This window comes from Mobula hypostoma, chromosome 6, assembly GCF_963921235.1.
Source record: "Mobula hypostoma chromosome 6, sMobHyp1.1, whole genome shotgun sequence".
Lineage (NCBI taxonomy): Eukaryota > Metazoa > Chordata > Chondrichthyes > Myliobatiformes > Myliobatidae > Mobula > Mobula hypostoma.
Window position 1 is genome coordinate 133,111,824 of NC_086102.1, and position 18,165 is coordinate 133,129,988.

Genomic DNA, 18,165 nt, shown 5'->3' on the forward strand with positions numbered 1-18,165 from the left:
TGGACCTGTGCAAACCCCCTACTCACCTAAAATCCATTCACGCACACGCTGTTCCTTTCTGAGGAGTGGGGTACCACCCCACTAACTGACTGAAAGGAACCGTCATCATCCTATGGGATGGATAGCCAGAGATATATGTCACACCCAATTTGTGCACCTGCTCGTTTCATGTACTGGGCAACTTCTTTGCCCCATTCGTGTAATGAGCAGGTACACAAATTGGGTGTGACATATATATATAAATAGGGCTTCTTATAATGTCAAGCACTAAACCAAGATGAAAGAAATATATGAATTCCACAGCTCCACAGAAATATAGTGATAGTTAAGACTAACAAGATTATAGCCTATCACTACATTTCAGTGTATAACTGGTACAATAAAACATATAATACTTAATTTAATAATATGACAAAGTATTGCACGGTTGCACTCCCTAATTATCATAAAATATAATTATCAAGTGTGACAAAATACCAAGTTATCAGAAGATTGAGGCTGATAAGAAAGACAATGGGGGAACATTCAGACATGTTAATGGGAGACAAGAGAGATAACGAAAGAAGACACAGTTCCGAGTATTGTCAGACGGGTTGCTTTGAACCCGAAGTGTTTGAAGTTTGATGGACAGGCGATACCCCAGCAGGGGGATAAAAGGAACAGGTTCGCTAAGGCAACACACACCACGACACCACGAGATAACGAGACCCTGCAAGTTCGGTGTGCCTCCACAAGTTGGTGGGAGTTTTGGAGGTTTGGTCGCGGGACCGACCATAGACGCACAGGGTGAGAAGGTATGATCGGCGGGAACCTGGTGTGCGTGTCCACCCTTGCCTGGGTGCCGGATTCACCGCAGAAGAACGATTGTATCCGGAACGGAGGGGTCACAGTCGGTGACCTCAGAAGACATTAAAAAGGGCTCGCGCCGAAAGCCAACTGCGAAGAACAAAGGTCGGTCTGAATCCGATTTGCATATTCATTCTCTCTCCCCAATGGCACAACAGCGATTACTGTGAACTGAGCTAAACTGAACTGAACTCTGTGTCACTTGAGACTGATCATTTTACCCCTAGACTGTGACAGAGCTTGATTGATTCCTATTATCCTAGTTCTGTGTACATGTGTGTTTTATCATTGCTAACCTGTTGCATTTATATCCTTATGTTTAGAGTACTGTGTTACTTATTTCTTTAATAAAACTTTCTTAGTTCCAGTAATCCAACTAAGTGGTCCGTTTCTGCTGGTTTGGCAACCCAGTTACGGGGTACGTAACACAAGCAAGTAAAGAAAAAGACGATAATCATGTATTTTACCAATTTAAAAGTAATTACCTTCTTACTAAATGCCACCAATGAGAAGTCTCACAATAATTTCCACAAAGGGTCAGGCGTAATACGTATTTGGGGGTCTGAAGCAACTCTTGTCCTGGTGTCATCTGCTGATCTGTGGTACCACAGCCTTGATGTGACATACAGCTCAGGATTCCACTGAACTAGAGGAGGTCCGTGTAGCTTAACAAACATAAGTGCTGATACATTATTTATGAGAACTCTTGAGTGTGTTGTTGTTATTATCAGGTTCATGTGACTGAATCCTCTCTCACACTCAGCAGTACTAATAGGAATAACTTGTGAACAGCTCAATAATGGGCGTAAATCTTGGGGGATGCAGCATCCACGATCCTCCACATAATCTCTGAAGGCATTTATTACAGAGGAAGAAGAAAGCTTAAACCTCTTACAGAGAGATGACATTGCAGCTTCTCCATAATTAGGTGGTATTTCAGCAGGCCAGTTATCTTTATCAAGGACACACATTTCATTTAGCAGGGATTTATACATACCGAGGTTTAGAAGTTTGGGAACCTTTCAAGGATGTTGCCATGAACATAGGGTGAAGCAGATTGTTTATAAGACTAGTAAGAAACTGTAGATAATTAATGGAGACAATTTTGTTGTTGCTTGTTAAGGTATTTCTCCAAACTTCCCCTTTCAACTGCCTCTTGAGCTTCTAGAGTTTTTGTACCAGGTTGCTCTTTCAGTCCATGCAGTGATCTTAAGCTCTGTTAGATCAGTTTGTCTGTATAAATAATCATAGTAGTGTGTTTCTGTAAATACTCTGACAGTAAACTAAGTTCATGCAATGTGTCATACATTAGAGCTAAGTCCAATAGAAGCTGTTCTGAAGAGAGTTTTTTCAACAGAGCTTTATAGGTTTTTCTGTCACTCCCAGATCTTGCTTAATCCTTCATTACTTTTTCAAAATGAAAACACAGCACTTCATAATTTTGCCATACTGCTGAAACTGTTCAAAACGAGCTAGCTACCCACCTGGTGCCCAGAACACGGCCTATTTTGCAAATTTGTTGTTCTAGTTGAGAGGCACATTCAGACAGTTCCTTTTGATTTAGAGGTGATCTACTGTAAACTGGAATAAATCATTTTCAATCATCTGTGGACAAATTATACTCTATAATTTGTCCACAGATGATTGAAAATGATTTATTCCCTGAATTTCTCTCACCGAATCACCTACTGCAAATCCTAATCTGTGATTAAGACAGTGCCAAATTATCACATGTTCCTTAAGAATTGTAGCAACACCAGATTTGACACCAAGCATTACGCTTGCCCCATCACTAACAAATGCTACAAGGTTCTGTTTCAAGTAAGTGTCATCAAACCCATGGTTATTGAGACAGTTCAATAGATGATTAGCAATAGTTGCAGCTTTCTGATCAGGCAGTTCAATTAGATCTAAAAACATAAAATGGGGATCACCTTCCTTACCACTTACACATTTCAAATAAACTGTTAGGGCAGTCTTAATGCTCAGGCTTGTTGATTCATCAATTAGAACAGAAAATTTGCCATTTATCTGTTTGATATGCTGGCAAATTTTCTTTTTTCATATTAAGTGTTATGTGATTAATTATCACTGTAGCACTAGTGCGGGAATGGTATCCAATGTCGATACCATTTTTTTAATATGCTTCATGTCCTCTAGCCACACACTTAATGCTTTCTCAGTCTTTGCGAGCACTTTATCACAAACCAGAGAGACCATTTTTGCCGCTGTAGGGGTAGCACTAACACTTCCACGAATTTCAGCTTCTTTCTGCTTTATTGTGTGAATGCTCGATTCATTCTTACCGACCTTACGGCTCACTTCGGCAAGCGACATTCCACTTTTCAAAGGATCTAAAATTTTTATTTTCTCGGTGAACAATGCTCAAACAGGGAGAGAGACGGAGGATCTGTGAAGCGGCGGGAGGTTACAGCAGGGTTTGCTGGGACAACGGGTCAAGTGAGGAGGAATTTCACAAAACAGTCACAGCTCCAGGATTTCTCCAAAAACGATCAAATATCCTAATGTTATTAGTGGTATTTTCCCCACCAGCCACCAACCCTTCTCCCCAACCCCCGCTTCCATAACATTCCCTTTATTTAATATGCGGCCGCTGTTAAATTCCCCGCTTGTTTATTTTGACTTTTTTTTACAGAGGTGCCGGAGCACTGCTCCAGTGAGTTTCGGCAGCACTGCACCCCTGCATGAACTTTATGGTAAGAGTTATTTCAAATATTATTAGGTTGAATTGCATTCTAACTCTTTGTCCGTGTCTAGTTAATTTCCATTTGGCTCAAGTCTGCATCATCTGCTTTCAGATCAATCCAAGATACCCACCACCCTAGGTACTTGAAAGACAGATGGCACTAATCTGAATTTTCTGTCCCTGTAGTCCTAGCACCAGATTACAGAACTTCTACATAACAGGGAAGTCACCATGATCAATTCAGTCAGGAAATGAGCATACAAAATAGGAGTTGGTCTCCTGGCCCCTCAAGCCTGCTCTAACATGGCTAATCTGACTGTATCCTTAATTGTGTTTTCTCATCTATGCACAGTATCCTTTATCCTAAATAAAAATTGGCAAAAAAATATCAGAGAGTAACAGAAGACTCACATTTCAGGGAAAGTGGTTGGACTTGGTGACTAAAAACAACAGGAATTCTGCAGATGCTGGAAATTCAAGCAACACACATAAAAGTTGCTGGTGAACGCAGCAGGCCGAGAAACGTCGATGCTGCCTGGCCTGCTGCGTTCACCAGCAACTTTTATGTGTGGGACTTGGTGACTAGTTGGAAAGGGGAAGTGGTTTATATTCCAATGTGTTTGGGATGGACAAAGTGGGAATCCCAGGTTGAGGATATACAGATTGAGGGGAACTCAGCGATGATTTGTAAGGGGAAAGAGCGTATGCTAGTGAGAACTGGAAGTAATGGAGCAAGGTTAAACACACCTGTGCAAGGGTGAATAAAGGAACAGACTAACTCTGAATACAGTCTGTTCAACATCCCAATCCAACTCAAGATTTTAATCTGGTAGTGCATGAAGATGACAACAGTGCACACACATCTTGTCTCTTTCACCTAAGGAGGTTTGCCTGCTACTTGTCATTTTCATTCAGATGCTTGAGGAACTGAAGCTTCAGCAGACAAGATGCTGTTTTTTTTAAACTTAACCAACCATTGTTTCTCCTTTATGCAAGTACAAAACAATATAGTGGTATGAAGAAAACCATATTTCCACTTTATTGCCACCAAGTAGGTTACAACAGTTCAATGTACTGTGAAGCACTCCAGTATATAGCATCAGTTCTAAACAGCTCTGTACATACTTCAGAATTAAATCTTTTTAAACAATTTTCACAATACAAAATATTAATCTTTATTAATAAACAGGATACTGTAAACCACTGAGGCATATTTTACAGAGATAAAGCACTTAAGACTCTCTGCAGGGTTCCTGTCCAACAGGCTTTGTAATGCTCTGCTTTTCATTTCCATCATTTATTTTTGGTTACTTGGTGCATCGGGTCATCTTCTCATTACCAAAGTCTTTGTAAACAATGGAGTCATGTCAGGATCCAATTGTGTCATCTTAGAGTAATTGTCATTTTCTGGCAGTTGGGTCGAAGTGAGGCTACTTTTCACTATTGGGGAGGGAGAGGGGAATCAATGGAGAATACTATGATAAATTAATGTCATAATTCAGAGGTTGGCCAGTTTCCTGCAATACTTCATGCTCAATGCCAACAATACACAAAACAGCAAAAATTTTAAAAAGCAATTAAAATTCTTTGTAAACTCATGGTAAGAGAATAAAGCACATTCTGACCACCCATGCCTGTGTGTCAATTCTCCCTACAGCAATCAACACAGGCATTCAAGTAGGCAGAGTGTTATGGAGAGGAGACATCAGGCAGACTGCCCAAGGGAAGGCCCTGTGAAAATTGGAGCAGCCAGCTCGATAAGATGCTTGATCTGCTGCTGTGGGAGATCTCAGCCATCCTAGAAGCAGAAGCCCGTCGATCTAGCTGGGATGGAAAGGTTTCAATGACAAGGAACCAAGCGATGATTTCTAGGACAAGCACCCTGCAGAGTTAGAAGAACCAAGGGCGAGGGCATTCAAATGGTTTTCAGTCGAGATTAAAAGACACCAGCATTTATAGAACTTGTCAACACCAGGATACTCAAACAGGATGTCAGTCAATATTATGTTAAATATACATTCAAGGAAGCTTAGTCGTTTCAAATATGTTAAATGTTGAAAGGTAACTCGGCTCAGTGAACTGCAACTCCCCAGGAGAAAGCAGCAAAGTGGTAGAGACTTGGGGGGGGGGGTAAATGATGCAATGAGGGGGTAGACAAGATAGGGTCATAATTGGGAATGTGCTGAAGATCCAGTGATGGTTAAGCACTCTTTGGCACTGCGAACAGGACAGATTGCCACCCCATCTGAGAAACAGATGGCAGGGAGAACTTCATCCTAGAGGGTGTGGTAAGAGGAATTTTGTACAGTGTTTAATATTCATAGTCTACTTTCTCTGCAAGAGCTGTATCTGCTCGTGGTTTAGAAGGGAACTAAACAAATAGCGATGGAGGTGATAAGGATGAAAAAGCAGGGAGACTAAATTAAATTCCTTCATCTGTTAAAAATGCCTAGCCTTGGGTTAAGATTGCTGTTACTGTAGTGTAATGTTGTAGGCAAGTTTTGCTAACCAGAAAAATAATGGTCAATTGCGTGCAGCAGCATTTTGGCAGATAAGCAAAATAAAGAAAACAGTTTGAGATTATTTGTTTAGCTCCAAGTTTATTCTTTTCAAATTAAATATTTCTTAGAAATCCTCATTTATCTGAATGGTAGCATCAATTACATAATGAAGTGCTAAAATTGACTCTTCAGAAACAGTGGGCTCCAAAAGGTAGTAAACTCTTCCTTTTTTTCCTTCTGTCCACTTGGTAAAAGAACAATTCAACAAAATAAATTTCTCACACCTCTGGTCCAAAACCAGAGAGAAAAGTTTGAATTCTGCAGATGCCTTCACTACACCTGAAAGCATTAATCAATCAGTTCATTAGTGTGAAGTATGGTCTCAGGTCTGAGGTCAGGAACCCAGCAGACAATCTGAATAGAAGTTCAGACAGACCAGTCCATGAGAACAAACCAGGTAAGTCAGATTTTATGTTGACTGGGGGATGAACATTAACAAGAATATTGGAGAAAATGCTTCTGGTGGTTTTGGTGCAATGCCACCAAAATTGTCCCTCCAAAAAGGAGTTTACCATATCATCTTCACCTACAATCTACAAAATAGGTTCTTGATTGGACACGGCCTCAAAAGTTACGGGGAGAAGGCCGGGGAGTGGGGCTGAGGAAGGGGGTGAGAAAAGGATCAACCATGATTGAATGGAGGAGCAGATAGATGGGTCAAATGGCCCAATTTTGCTCCTATGTTTTATGGTCTAACCCAAAACTTCCCAGACTAAGTGAAAGTGCCAATATGAGACATTGTGTGCTTAGACTTCTAGTGGGTTGAGGCCACAATCCTGACTTAGAGCAAAGTGCAACTGACTGACCACAAAAAAAGTGATACTTTGCTCCCGTGATCCACTTTCTTCTATGGACTTGCAGAATTTACCCTCCCAAAGCTGGACAATGGAAACACAGAAATAAAGAGTTACAGCATTATGAACTGCAAAGTATCCGGAAGTACTTTGGGAAGACAGGAGTAATCCATTCAGGAAGAATTAATTGCAAAGAATGATTACTAAGAATCAAACTCCTTTTTCCATTTCTACACGAAGTTGAGAATTCAATGCGCTTTAATCACTCCAAATCAGACATTTAAAAAGGGGGAGAGATGGGGGGGGGAATCATGCAAGGAAACAACAGGCCTGTGGATAGTGCTGAGGATATGAAAATCAGAAAATAGAACAGGAGGCCTTTCACTGTAGGGGAGAGTTTTCTTGCAGATATCTATTTCAGGGGCAGAGAGAGATGGCATCACTTGAACTTATCACCCCTTCCAGGATTGAGGAAACCAACAGTACTCTCGCCCTCGCAAGACTCAGGGAGCCAGTGATTATTTTCCTCTTTAACAAGGGGGTACCAGAATCAAACAGCATACCTTACTGAGACTACATCAACTATCAAGCATCACTTTATGTTCATCCTTTTCTAATCCAATTCTATTTCTCACAGTTTGATCAACTCATCCCAGATTCTACCACTCACTGACTCTACAGGCCAATTACCGACACACTACCATGGCTAATTAATCTACCAAACTGCACACTGATAGCAGAAAATCATGAGGAAACCCATGCAGTCACAGACAGCACCCAAGGTCAGGACTGAACCCAGACGAGATAGCAACTTACCAATTGCAACACTGTGGTGTCTATTTTCATTCTGTTGTTTCCAAGTCAATCTTTGGCTCTCATCTAAATTAGATATTAGATTTCAACTTTATTGTCATTGTGCCAAGTACAGATACAAAGCCAATGAAATGCAGTTAGCATCTAACCAGAAATGCAAAGAATAGTGTTATTTACAAAATAACTGCGAATAAAAACAGTGCTACAGCACACAAATATAAAAGTACTGAGACAGTACAATACAGATGCAATACTGCTTAGCGCTGTGATGTGAGGTTCAGCAGGGTCACAGCCTCAGGGAAGAAGCTCTTCCTGTGCCTGCTGGTGCGGGAGCGGAGGCTCCTGTAGCGCCTACCGGATGGGAGGAGAGTAAAAAGTCCATGGTTAGGGTGAGATGCATCCTTGATAATGCTTTTCGCCCTACCCAGGCAGCATTTATGGTAGATGTTCTCAATGGTGGGCAATTGGGTGCCGATAATCCACTGGGCAGTTTTCACCATATGCTGGAGTGCTTTGCGGTCCGATACAGGACAGTTGCCATACCACACTGAGATACAGTTGGTGAGTATGCTCTCAATGGTACAGTGATAAAAGTCAGTCAGTATCCTGGGACAGAGGCGAGCTTTCTTCATGTTCTGCAGGAAATAAAGGCGTTGTTGTGCCTTTTTGATCAGGATGGAGGAGTTCAGGGACCAGGTGAGTCCCTATTTCTCACCTGGAGGCAGTTCCTCAGCATCTTAAAACAATATTAATTGCAAGCTGCTTTTTTTTTGGCCCCTCCATTCTCAAGTTATCACAACACTGGTGGGACTCTCTCTCCTGTCAGTGCTGCCCTCCAGTGTTCAAGTGGTAGAATGACAAGTTGGATTGCTCCTGAATGTTTGTGCACTGCTGAGAATTGCACCATAAATTTGCAGGACTTGGGCTATACATTATGTTTTTTTGTATGACTACTTGTTTGCTTCTATTTTGAATATGCTTTGTATGTTTTGCACCTTGACCCCAAGGAACACTGTTTCGTTCTGCTGTATTCATGATATTAGGGATCTTAACATCCAAGGATACACATTGTATCAAAAGGACAGGCAGGTAGGTAGAGGAGGTGGGTGGCTCTGTTGGTAAAAAAAATGAAATCAAATCCGAAGGAAGGGGTGACATAGGATCAGAAGAATAGAATCTTTGTGGGCAGAGTTCAGAAAATGCAATGGTAAAAGACCCTTATGATAGGAGTTTATACACAGGCTTCTGAACAGAAGCAAGTATGTGGGATACAAATTACAATGGGAGATACTTTGGTAAAGGCATGTAAAAAGTTATGATAGTCATGGGGGATTTCAAAATGCAGGTAGTAGGTTGGGAAAATCAGGTTGGTGCAGGATCCCAAGAGAGGGAGTTTGCAGAAAGCCCATGAGGTGGCTTTCTCGATCACTAGAAGATAAGGAAAAGTTGGATTGGGTGTTGTGTAATGAACCAGATTTGATGGAGCTCAAGGTAAAGGGACGCTTAAGAGGCAGTGATCATAGCATGATCATCATCTCCCTCTGCAGGGTGAAATCCAAGTCAGATGTATCAGTATTACAGTGGAGTAAATGTAATTAGAGGCATGAGAGGGGAACTGGCCAAAATTAACTGGAAGGAGACACTAGCAGGGATGACAGCAGAACAGCAATAGTTGGGATTTCTGGGATCAATTCAGAAGGCACAAGATAGAAACACCCCAAAGATGAAGTAGTATTTTAAAAAGGAGAATGAGGCAACTGTAGCTGACAAAGGAAGTGAAAGACAGCAGAAAAGCAAAAGAGAAGGCATATAATAGAGCAAAAATTAGTGGGAAGTTAGAGGATTGGGAAGCTTAAAAAAAAAACAATGGAAGACAACTGAAAAAGACAGTAAGGAAAGAAAAGATGAAGTATGAAGGCAAGCTAGCCAAAAATATAAAAGGATACCAAAGTTCTACCCCCACTTCCAGATATATAAAGAGTAAAACAAAGAGATGAGAGTGGATATTGGACTGCTGGAAAATGATGCTGGAGAGGTAGTAATGTGGGACAAAGAAATAGCAGACAAGCAGAATAAGTGTTTTGCATCAGTCTTCACTGTGGAAGAACCCAGCAGCATGCCAGAAATTCAAGAGTGTCAGGGGCAGAAGCGAGTAGGTGCTATTACTAAAGAAAAGGTGCTTGGGAAGCTGAATGGTCTGAAGGTAGACAAGTTGCTTGGATCAGATGAATTACACCTCAGGGTTCTGAAAGAGGTAGCTGTGAAGGCATTAGTAATGATTAAGAATCAATGGATTCTGGAATGGTTTTGGAAGACTAGAAAATCACAAATGTCACACCACTCTTCAAGAAGGGAAGAGCAGAAGAAAGGAAATTATAGGCCAGTTAGACTGGCTTCAGTAGCTGGGAAGATGCTGGAGTCCATTAGTAACAATGAGGTTTCAGGGTATTTGGAGGCAAATGATAAAACAGGCCAGTGGTTTAAGGGGAAATCATGCCTGACAAATCTGTTGGAAGTCTTTGAGGAAATGACAGGTGGAATAGACAAAGGAGAGTCAATTGATGTTGTTTCCTTGGATTTTCAGAAGACTGTTGACAAGGTACTGGACACGAGGCTGCTTAACAGAAGAGCCCATGGTATTATAGGAAAGATACTAGCATGAATAGAAGATTAACTGACTTGTAGGGGCAAAGAGTGGGAATGAAGGGAGCCTTTTCTGGTTGGCTGCTGGTGACTAGTTCTGCAGAGGTTGGTATTGGAACCAGTTTTTTTTTTCCACTTTGTATTTCAGTAATTTAGATGATAGATTTGATGGCTTTGTGGTCAAGTTTGTGAATGATACAAAGTTAGATGGAGGGACAGGTAGGTGAGGAAGTAGGGAGTCTGCTGAAGGATTTAGATAGTTTGGGAGAATGGGCAAAGTAGTGGCAGATGGAACAAATGTAGGAAAGTGTATGATCATGCACTTTGGTAGAAGGAATAAAGGTGTGGACTATTTTCTGAATGGGGAGCATATTCAAAAATCAGAGGTGCAGAGGGACTTGGGAGTTCTTGCATTGGGTTCCCTAAAGGTTAACTTGCAGGCTGAGTCAGTGGCAAGGAAAGCAAATGCCTTCATTCCTTTCAAGAGGACTAAAATACAAGAGCAAGGATGTAATGCTAATACTTTATAAGACATTGGTGAGACCATAACTGGAATATTGAGGCCAGTTTTGGGCCCCTTATCCAAAAGATGTGCTGGCATTGGAGAGGGTCCAGAGGAGATTCATAACAATGATTCTGGGAATGAAAGGGTCATCTTTGAAGGCCAATTGAGGGCTCTGGGTCTGTACTCAATGGAGTTTAGAAAAATGAGGCAGGGGCAGGATCTCATTGAAACCTATTGAATATTGAAAGACCTAGATAGAGTGGATAAGGAGAGCATGTTTCCTGTACTGGGGGAGTCTAGGACCAGAGGGCACAAGAGGAATGTCCATCTAGAAGAGTGATGAGGAGAAATTTATTTAGCCAAGTGGTGGTGAATCTGTGGAACTTACTGCCACAGATGGCTGTGGAGGTCAAGTAATTGAGTATATTTAAAGCAGAGGTTCTTGATTAGTCAGGGTGTCAAATGTTACAAAGAAGGCAGGAAAATGGGATTGAGAGGAATAAATCAAGGCAGACTGAATGGCCCAATTCTGCTCATGTCTGATGGTCTTATCAAATGATAGGAAATGTCTTCCAACGAACCACTCAGAAGATCAAAGTCATTCATCTTAGACACAATTCCTTCCTTGCCACTGACTCCATCCCTCTGGAAATAAGCTGTATCAGATGAATCAAGCTGCAAACTGGAACCTAACATGAACTTTTGACTTTTGATGTAGATCCTTCTTTAGGCTACAAACTTCTACCTCCCCATCACTATTCCATTCTGCTCCAGCTAAGCCCAGCAGCTGCTATAACCCATCTTCGTTGCCTCTAGGCTGAATCCCAACATACTCATCTTTGGCATTGTTCATTCTATTCCTTAAAAAACATCAATCGAAAGCACTGCAAAAATTCACCCATCACTTCTGTGCTAACTGACCTACACTACTCTCAGTTGAGCAACACTTGGATTTTAAAATTTGCTCAAACCCCACTTATAGTTTCACACCTCCTATTCTGTTACCAAATCTTGTAGCCCTGAAATCTGTCAATGTTCAATTCTGGCTTCTTGAAAATACCTCAATGTGACTGATTCACTAAAAGGTACCCACGTCTTAAGTTATAGAATTTCCTACTTTAAAAACTCACCTTAAAAAAAAACTCAAACTCTATGTTTTTGGTGCACATTCTAAAGCCCCCACTCATTGGAGATGGCCTGTATCTGTCTACTTGGTTTCATTCCATCAACAGTCCTCCATTCTAATGAAAACAATCCCAATTCCTACAGAGCACGAACCACGCCGTCTGTAACATGTTTTCTATGATGTGAAGCTCAAAACTGCACAGCTCTCCAGATGTATTCTGTTTAATGGATTTTGTATAGATTAACTTAGTAACATCATGATTTTTATCTCCATTCGGGTCAGCCACACACACACACACACACACACACACACCCGTATTATCCCAAACAGACAAGGAGTTGTGCTCATGAAATATTATTGGTCCAAGTGGCCAGGTAGTGACAGTACTTTCCATCCTTGAAGCACAAGGTACTAGTGCAGAAAGTTTCTGACAAATGCTTAATTAATGTACTATTTCCAAAACAGTCCAGCATAATGTATATTTACAATACTTCAATCTAATGCATTTCCTTCTATACACCGCTACATTCAGAACCTTTTATCCTAGAGTAACAATTTACCCTTTATTATTCAATTAAATACCAATTCCAAGTAAAACAAGATGTACATTCAAATATTCAGAATTAAAACACGGCAGAGCATGTCATCACTGGATTTTCATTTGTCAGACGGGTAGTTGCTGGCTGTTTAGATATGGAGAGGAGCAACGGTGTACAGGCATGATTTGGCTGAGAGTGGATGGGAATCAGGTATGAAATGGGGACGGGGGGAGAGAATGCTAAATGTGCAGGCTTATGTGAGCTAATACATGAGTGTATGAGGTAATGTGTCTATGTTGGCCTGCCCACAGACCCGCTCTCCAAATTGTGCAAAGGACCATTCCATCAGCAAGAAGGGTTGTTCTTCTATGTTAGCTTCTCATGCTGAATTTGATAATAACAGGCCTAGAAATTAAAACAAAGAATTGTTAGTCATGGTTTTCTGTATTTCCTACTTAATTATTTGCACTTGTCTTGCACACATGACTTACCAGTAAATCATTACAGGCCGTAAAGGTGTGTATGCTTTATTCCTTCATCATCCTACACTTCAAACAAAACTGGCGAGCTGCCTTCCACTATCCTCCCCCGATTCTGCTTTCATGCTTCTCTCCTTTCACACCACCCAAATGAACAAATTCCCTTTCTCCTCCCCACCAGCATCTTCCTGTTGACTAGATTCCCCTACCCCACTTAAATGCAACCGCTACCCCCCCCATTCATCCTATTGATGCTGCCTCCATTCACCATGCAACCTCCCTTACAAACATGTTCAGATTCAGATGAGTTTATTGTCAGATACACATGAAACTCAATAAATCAGTACACACGGTCATTACAAATACAGCTATTAGCTCAAGCATGGTACAAAGTATGGCAGTGCAATAAGAAACGCTGTGAGACAGAAAAACCGAGAGGTGTCTCTACTTTTCCACTCCTTCCCCACTACATCACAAAAATGTGACTGGACTGTTGCTGTCACTCACCTTTAGTGTGGTGAACATAATGCCCTGTTCTCCATGTTGAACAGAAGGGTCCATCAAATCCTCAATAAGGTGAACTTCTGATCCCAGATTCCTGATCCTGCAAGACAATAATACAGGCTTAGGTTAGGAATTGGTGTTTGACATGGGTGATCAAACCAGCTTTCATTCACATAAGCAATTACAGGAGGTTTAAAAAGAGTATCACTTCAAGGTATGTATCAAACTATATTCCAACATCTGGAAAGAACTATTACAGGTAACCACAGTGAAAGGGGAAAGTACAGAAGAACCATTTCCTCACCTTGCCCGAAGCACCACATATAAAAAGACAGGGAACAGATCATCCATGGACCACAGGAAATCTTCCTGCAGCATTGTCAGCACCTCCTGTGTGATCTCCTCAAAGGTCTGCTGAATAACCTTCAGCTTGTCAGCTGGAGTGAAGGTAGTGCTGGTGGGGGAAGCATTGACACAATTATCTTACAATCTGATCCATGTCATCTCTTTATGGTACAGTCAAACACACACTTGCATGTGGGGGGGGGCGGGGAAGAGGAGGAAAAAAACAGGATTAAATTACCTTGTTGGTATCTACGTAACATTGAGGTGCCTTCTCAGATTAAGGCATTGAAAAACAGGAACAGCACAGCTGTCTGTACCCCATGGACTGGGTGCAGCAGTTGATTTCGGCTAAATTCCAATTTACAAAATACTTCCCTGTCTGAAAACTATTCATTGCAAGTTGCTTATTCTTTTAAGCAATTCAAAAATCATGCTACACATACCTCTAATCACACAAGCTTCAAGTTTTGCTCACAACTGCATTTATTTTCACTGTTCTAAAATATTTCGTACCCAAATTATCAACTCTGCTTTTCTTTCCTTAGATTCTGCTTGAACTGTTGAGTTTCCTGCATTGTGTTCAATTTCAGATTTCTAGCAAGTTTGTTTTTTGCTTTTCTGTCATGTAACACTTTCTAAATGTCATTATACATGTTAAACCTCTGCATTTTTCTCCAAAGTATTGGCCTGTGTCTTGAACTGATGAAACACAGAGGGTCAAAAAGAAAAAACACACTAATAAGCCTGTGGTGTGTATTCTGCCAGCTCCTTTCAGCCAGTGCCTGCAAGGAGTTTGTATATTCTCCCCAGGACTGTGTGGGTTTCCTCCAGGTGCTTAGGTTTCCTCCCACATGCCAAAGACATAGGGCTACAGTTAGTAAGTTGTGGGTATGCTATGTTGGCATCAGCTGTGTGGAGACACTTGCAGTCTGCCCAGCACAATCCAGACTGATTTGATGCCAATGACGCATTTTACTCGATGTTTCAATGTTTTGACATACATGTGACTAACAAAGCTAATCTTTTTTCATCTTGCAAACATACACACAAACTGCAAGCATATCCTATTATACTCAGTGCTTCATACCCACAAGGGAAGCACATCAAACAATAAATCTGCAAAACAAGCCCCATTCCATCCTCCCTCCCACCCCCACACAAACAATTCTCCAACTCCAGGACAGGATTCCAGCCTTCAATGCCCGATCTAGTGAACAAAACTTTATTATGTGGACATTCATGTAAGGCCAAGGAAGGGAAACTGATAGCAGCCAGTAGAGACAGATGCAGAGGAAAATAAAGCAGATGTGGAACTTCCCCATTTGCCATTCTGCTTCTGAATGGTAAATGCTTTTCAATCTTCAGTACATTTCGCGCACCAATCTTCCTGTGCTCTAATAAACTTCACTGGCTTCATTGCTGAGACTGCCTTTGAGAGTGAGCTGCATTGCCTCGTTTGTGGGAGGACTAAACAGAGGCTGCTGTGACGCCTGTTGCAGCTACCCAGGGGAGGAGAGCTGAGGCGGTGTGGGAGAGAGTTGGGTGTGCTGGAACCCACACTGGGTCGGGGCTGCCCACCCTACTGACGCTGCTCTCCGGAGTTCGCTCAGTAGAACAAACTGGACCAGGACAATGTACACTCATGCCACTCAGGGACTTTGGCTATTTTTTTCCCTGTGACTGTATGCTTTTATTTCTGAAATCTTAACCATATGTGCTGTGTACTGTCAGTACTGTGTTTTGCACCTTGGCCTGGATGAATGCTGTTTTGTTTGGCTATATTCATGCATGGTTGAATGATAATTAAACTTGAACTTGAAAAGCAGAAGAGGAGTCATGAACCAAAAACTGCAAAGCTGCAAGGGTTAGATTAAAAGGTGTCTGAAGATTTAAAAAGCACCCGGATTCTGAGTCTGCTTTTAAACTCAAGTAGATCCTTTGATCTGCTTTCTCAAACCTAAACAGCCTGGAATCAGCTAAAAATTAGCTGGCAGGATAAGTAAAACTCATCTGGGACCAAGCTGCCTGCTCATATTAGATGAAAGTTGAGAGATACATATTAAGAGTTGGAGTAAACTGCATTTAACTACTTAAGGACCATTGTGGGTACAATGGTGATGGAATTTAAATACAGTTAATGCTCTGAATTTCAAAGAAACAAGTCATTAGCAAATGATGACCAATTGTTGAAAAATCAATCAGGTCTTCTATAGGAAGGAGATCTACCAACACGACGTTGCCTGACCTTTATACAGATATGGGTGACCTCAAACTGGCCCAGTAAGCCAATTTGAGAAATTTATTATTTTTTAAAAATTTTATTGAGAGATACAGCATGGTAAAAGGCCTTTCTGAACTACTGAGCCTGCAGTACCCAGTTACACGTGACCAATTAACCTACTAACCCCTGCGTCTTTGGAACATGGGAGGAAACTGGATCACCCAGAGGAAACCCGCACAGCCACAGGGAGAACACACAAGCTGCTTACAGACAGTGGTGGAATTGATACAGGTCACTGACACTGTAATAGTGTTATACTACCATCTCACCCTGATTAAGGATAGGTGATAAATGCTGGCCTTGTCAATGACAGAACTGTAAAATATTTCATAAAAGAGTTTTAAAAATATCAACAAGGTCTCCCCAAAATCCCAGACGTTCTCCTTTCACTGAAATTAATATTAGGACAACAGTTGCTTTACCTGATCTGCTGTAAACATTCAACAGCGGAAGCATAGCAAACCTCCTTTGTGGTGGATTGAATCTGGAAGGATGAATCACACATTGAAAGAGATGAAAGGCTGATCTGTACAGATAACAGCTTCCAGGTCATTGCTTCTCCCACCCTACTATTGTTGGGAGTTGGGAATAGACTCACAGGTAACAGGGATTGTTAAGTCCCAGAGTAATGGTGGGGCAAGGGTGGCCTTTGGTGGTTTTCAAATACTGATCCTACACTATGCCAACAGCATAAACTGCACCTTGGCCAAGTCTGGCATGAAACCATTTATGGAAACCTTGCTCCAAGATCTGTATCAATATGCAAAATTCAATCTCTCTCTGGCCCACATTTGAAGATCTAGGAGACAGCCCCATGTTCTGTAGGCATAGCGTCCCTGCAGAGATCTAGATTTTAGATCCCAATAACCTTAGTCACTTGTAATTGAAAGGAAAAAAGAATGTCAGGTATTAAAATTAGTAACTTGTGGCATAGTGAAATTGTACCTACATTTTACAATTTAGCACCATATAGAGTTAGCATTAAAAGGAAACATTGCAGAGATCGAATTACACCACTAGGTACTTGCAGTTGGCATTTTAGGCTGAAAGTTTAATACTGAAGACCAAGCTCCTAGTTTGCTTAGTACATTTCATATTTTACTGCCAATGAATGCCACATCTCAGTAACATACTTATGTACAGAGTGACTAATAGAGCCAAAGCAATTGCAGATGTCTTAATCCACACCCAAGCTTAAAAGCACATCAGAGCACAGAAATTCGGAGTGCTATAGCTAACTTTGGAATTTTAGGACACGAGATTGGGCATGACAATTAAGAGATCTGCAGCACAGTAGTTTGCCACATGCATTATTTTTCTACAGGAAGAACATTTACTTGGCCAGACAACTGCAGGCTCTATGAACTCTCCTGGGCTCAGATGGAAGCTGAACAAATTTGGTGAAGGGAAACAGTTTTGTTGGGTAAGTGGGTGGGTGGGAGGGAGGGATGAGATCAGTAGGATAGATGGCAGGAGCAAGAAAATAGTAAAAGTGAAGAGGAGGGAACAATAAAAAAAGTGTGTACCTCAATCTTCTCTCCCAGCACAGAGACAGTAATAGGCCAGAACTTCCTGAAAGACAAATCAAGAGACCAGTCTTAACTTGATAAGGCAAAGATTAATGTGCATCTGATTCTGTGAGCACAAGCAGGCCAAAAAACTAGGCAGGTCAAGTAGCACCTGTGGAAAGAGAGTTAAATGTTTCAAGCTCACAACACTCCATCACATGAAATGTTGATGTAAAATGTTAAACTCTTTCTCTCTGCACTAGTGTAACCTGCCAAGCACTTCTTGGGTTTTGTGTTTTTTTTCATATTTCTAGCATATTCAAGATCTTGCTTTTAGATAAGCAGGAACAATGTCAGTGGGCTAGAGGATCTACAATAAACAAAGACAACCTCCGCGGAATCAGAAAACAGGCTTATTATCATTGTCTTGATATGAAGTTTATTGTTTTGCAGCAGTACAGCAAAAAGGCAAAATTACTTAATTTACGAAATAATGCAAAAAAAAGAAACAAAT

General features: G+C 41.2%; 1 protein-coding gene across 9 annotated transcripts in view; it reads right to left on the bottom strand.

Annotated features, from left to right (window-relative positions):
* Positions 1-4,578: 4,578 nt before the first annotated feature.
* The window catches only part of als2b (alsin Rho guanine nucleotide exchange factor ALS2 b), a 142,242-nt gene continuing 128,655 nt past the window's right edge, over positions 4,579-18,165 (bottom strand). For all 9 annotated transcript variants that reach the window (XM_063051770.1, XM_063051774.1, XM_063051766.1 and 6 more), the window contains 5 exons: positions 17,670-17,715; positions 16,566-16,627; positions 13,822-13,971; positions 13,521-13,617; positions 4,579-12,939 (listed from right to left, as the gene is read on the bottom strand). In XM_063051770.1, the coding sequence (XP_062907840.1) occupies positions 12,901-12,939; positions 13,521-13,617; positions 13,822-13,971; positions 16,566-16,627; positions 17,670-17,715 (394 nt within the window). In that variant the 3' untranslated portion in view covers positions 4,579-12,900. The remainder of the gene's footprint in view (positions 12,940-13,520; positions 13,618-13,821; positions 13,972-16,565; positions 16,628-17,669; positions 17,716-18,165) is intronic.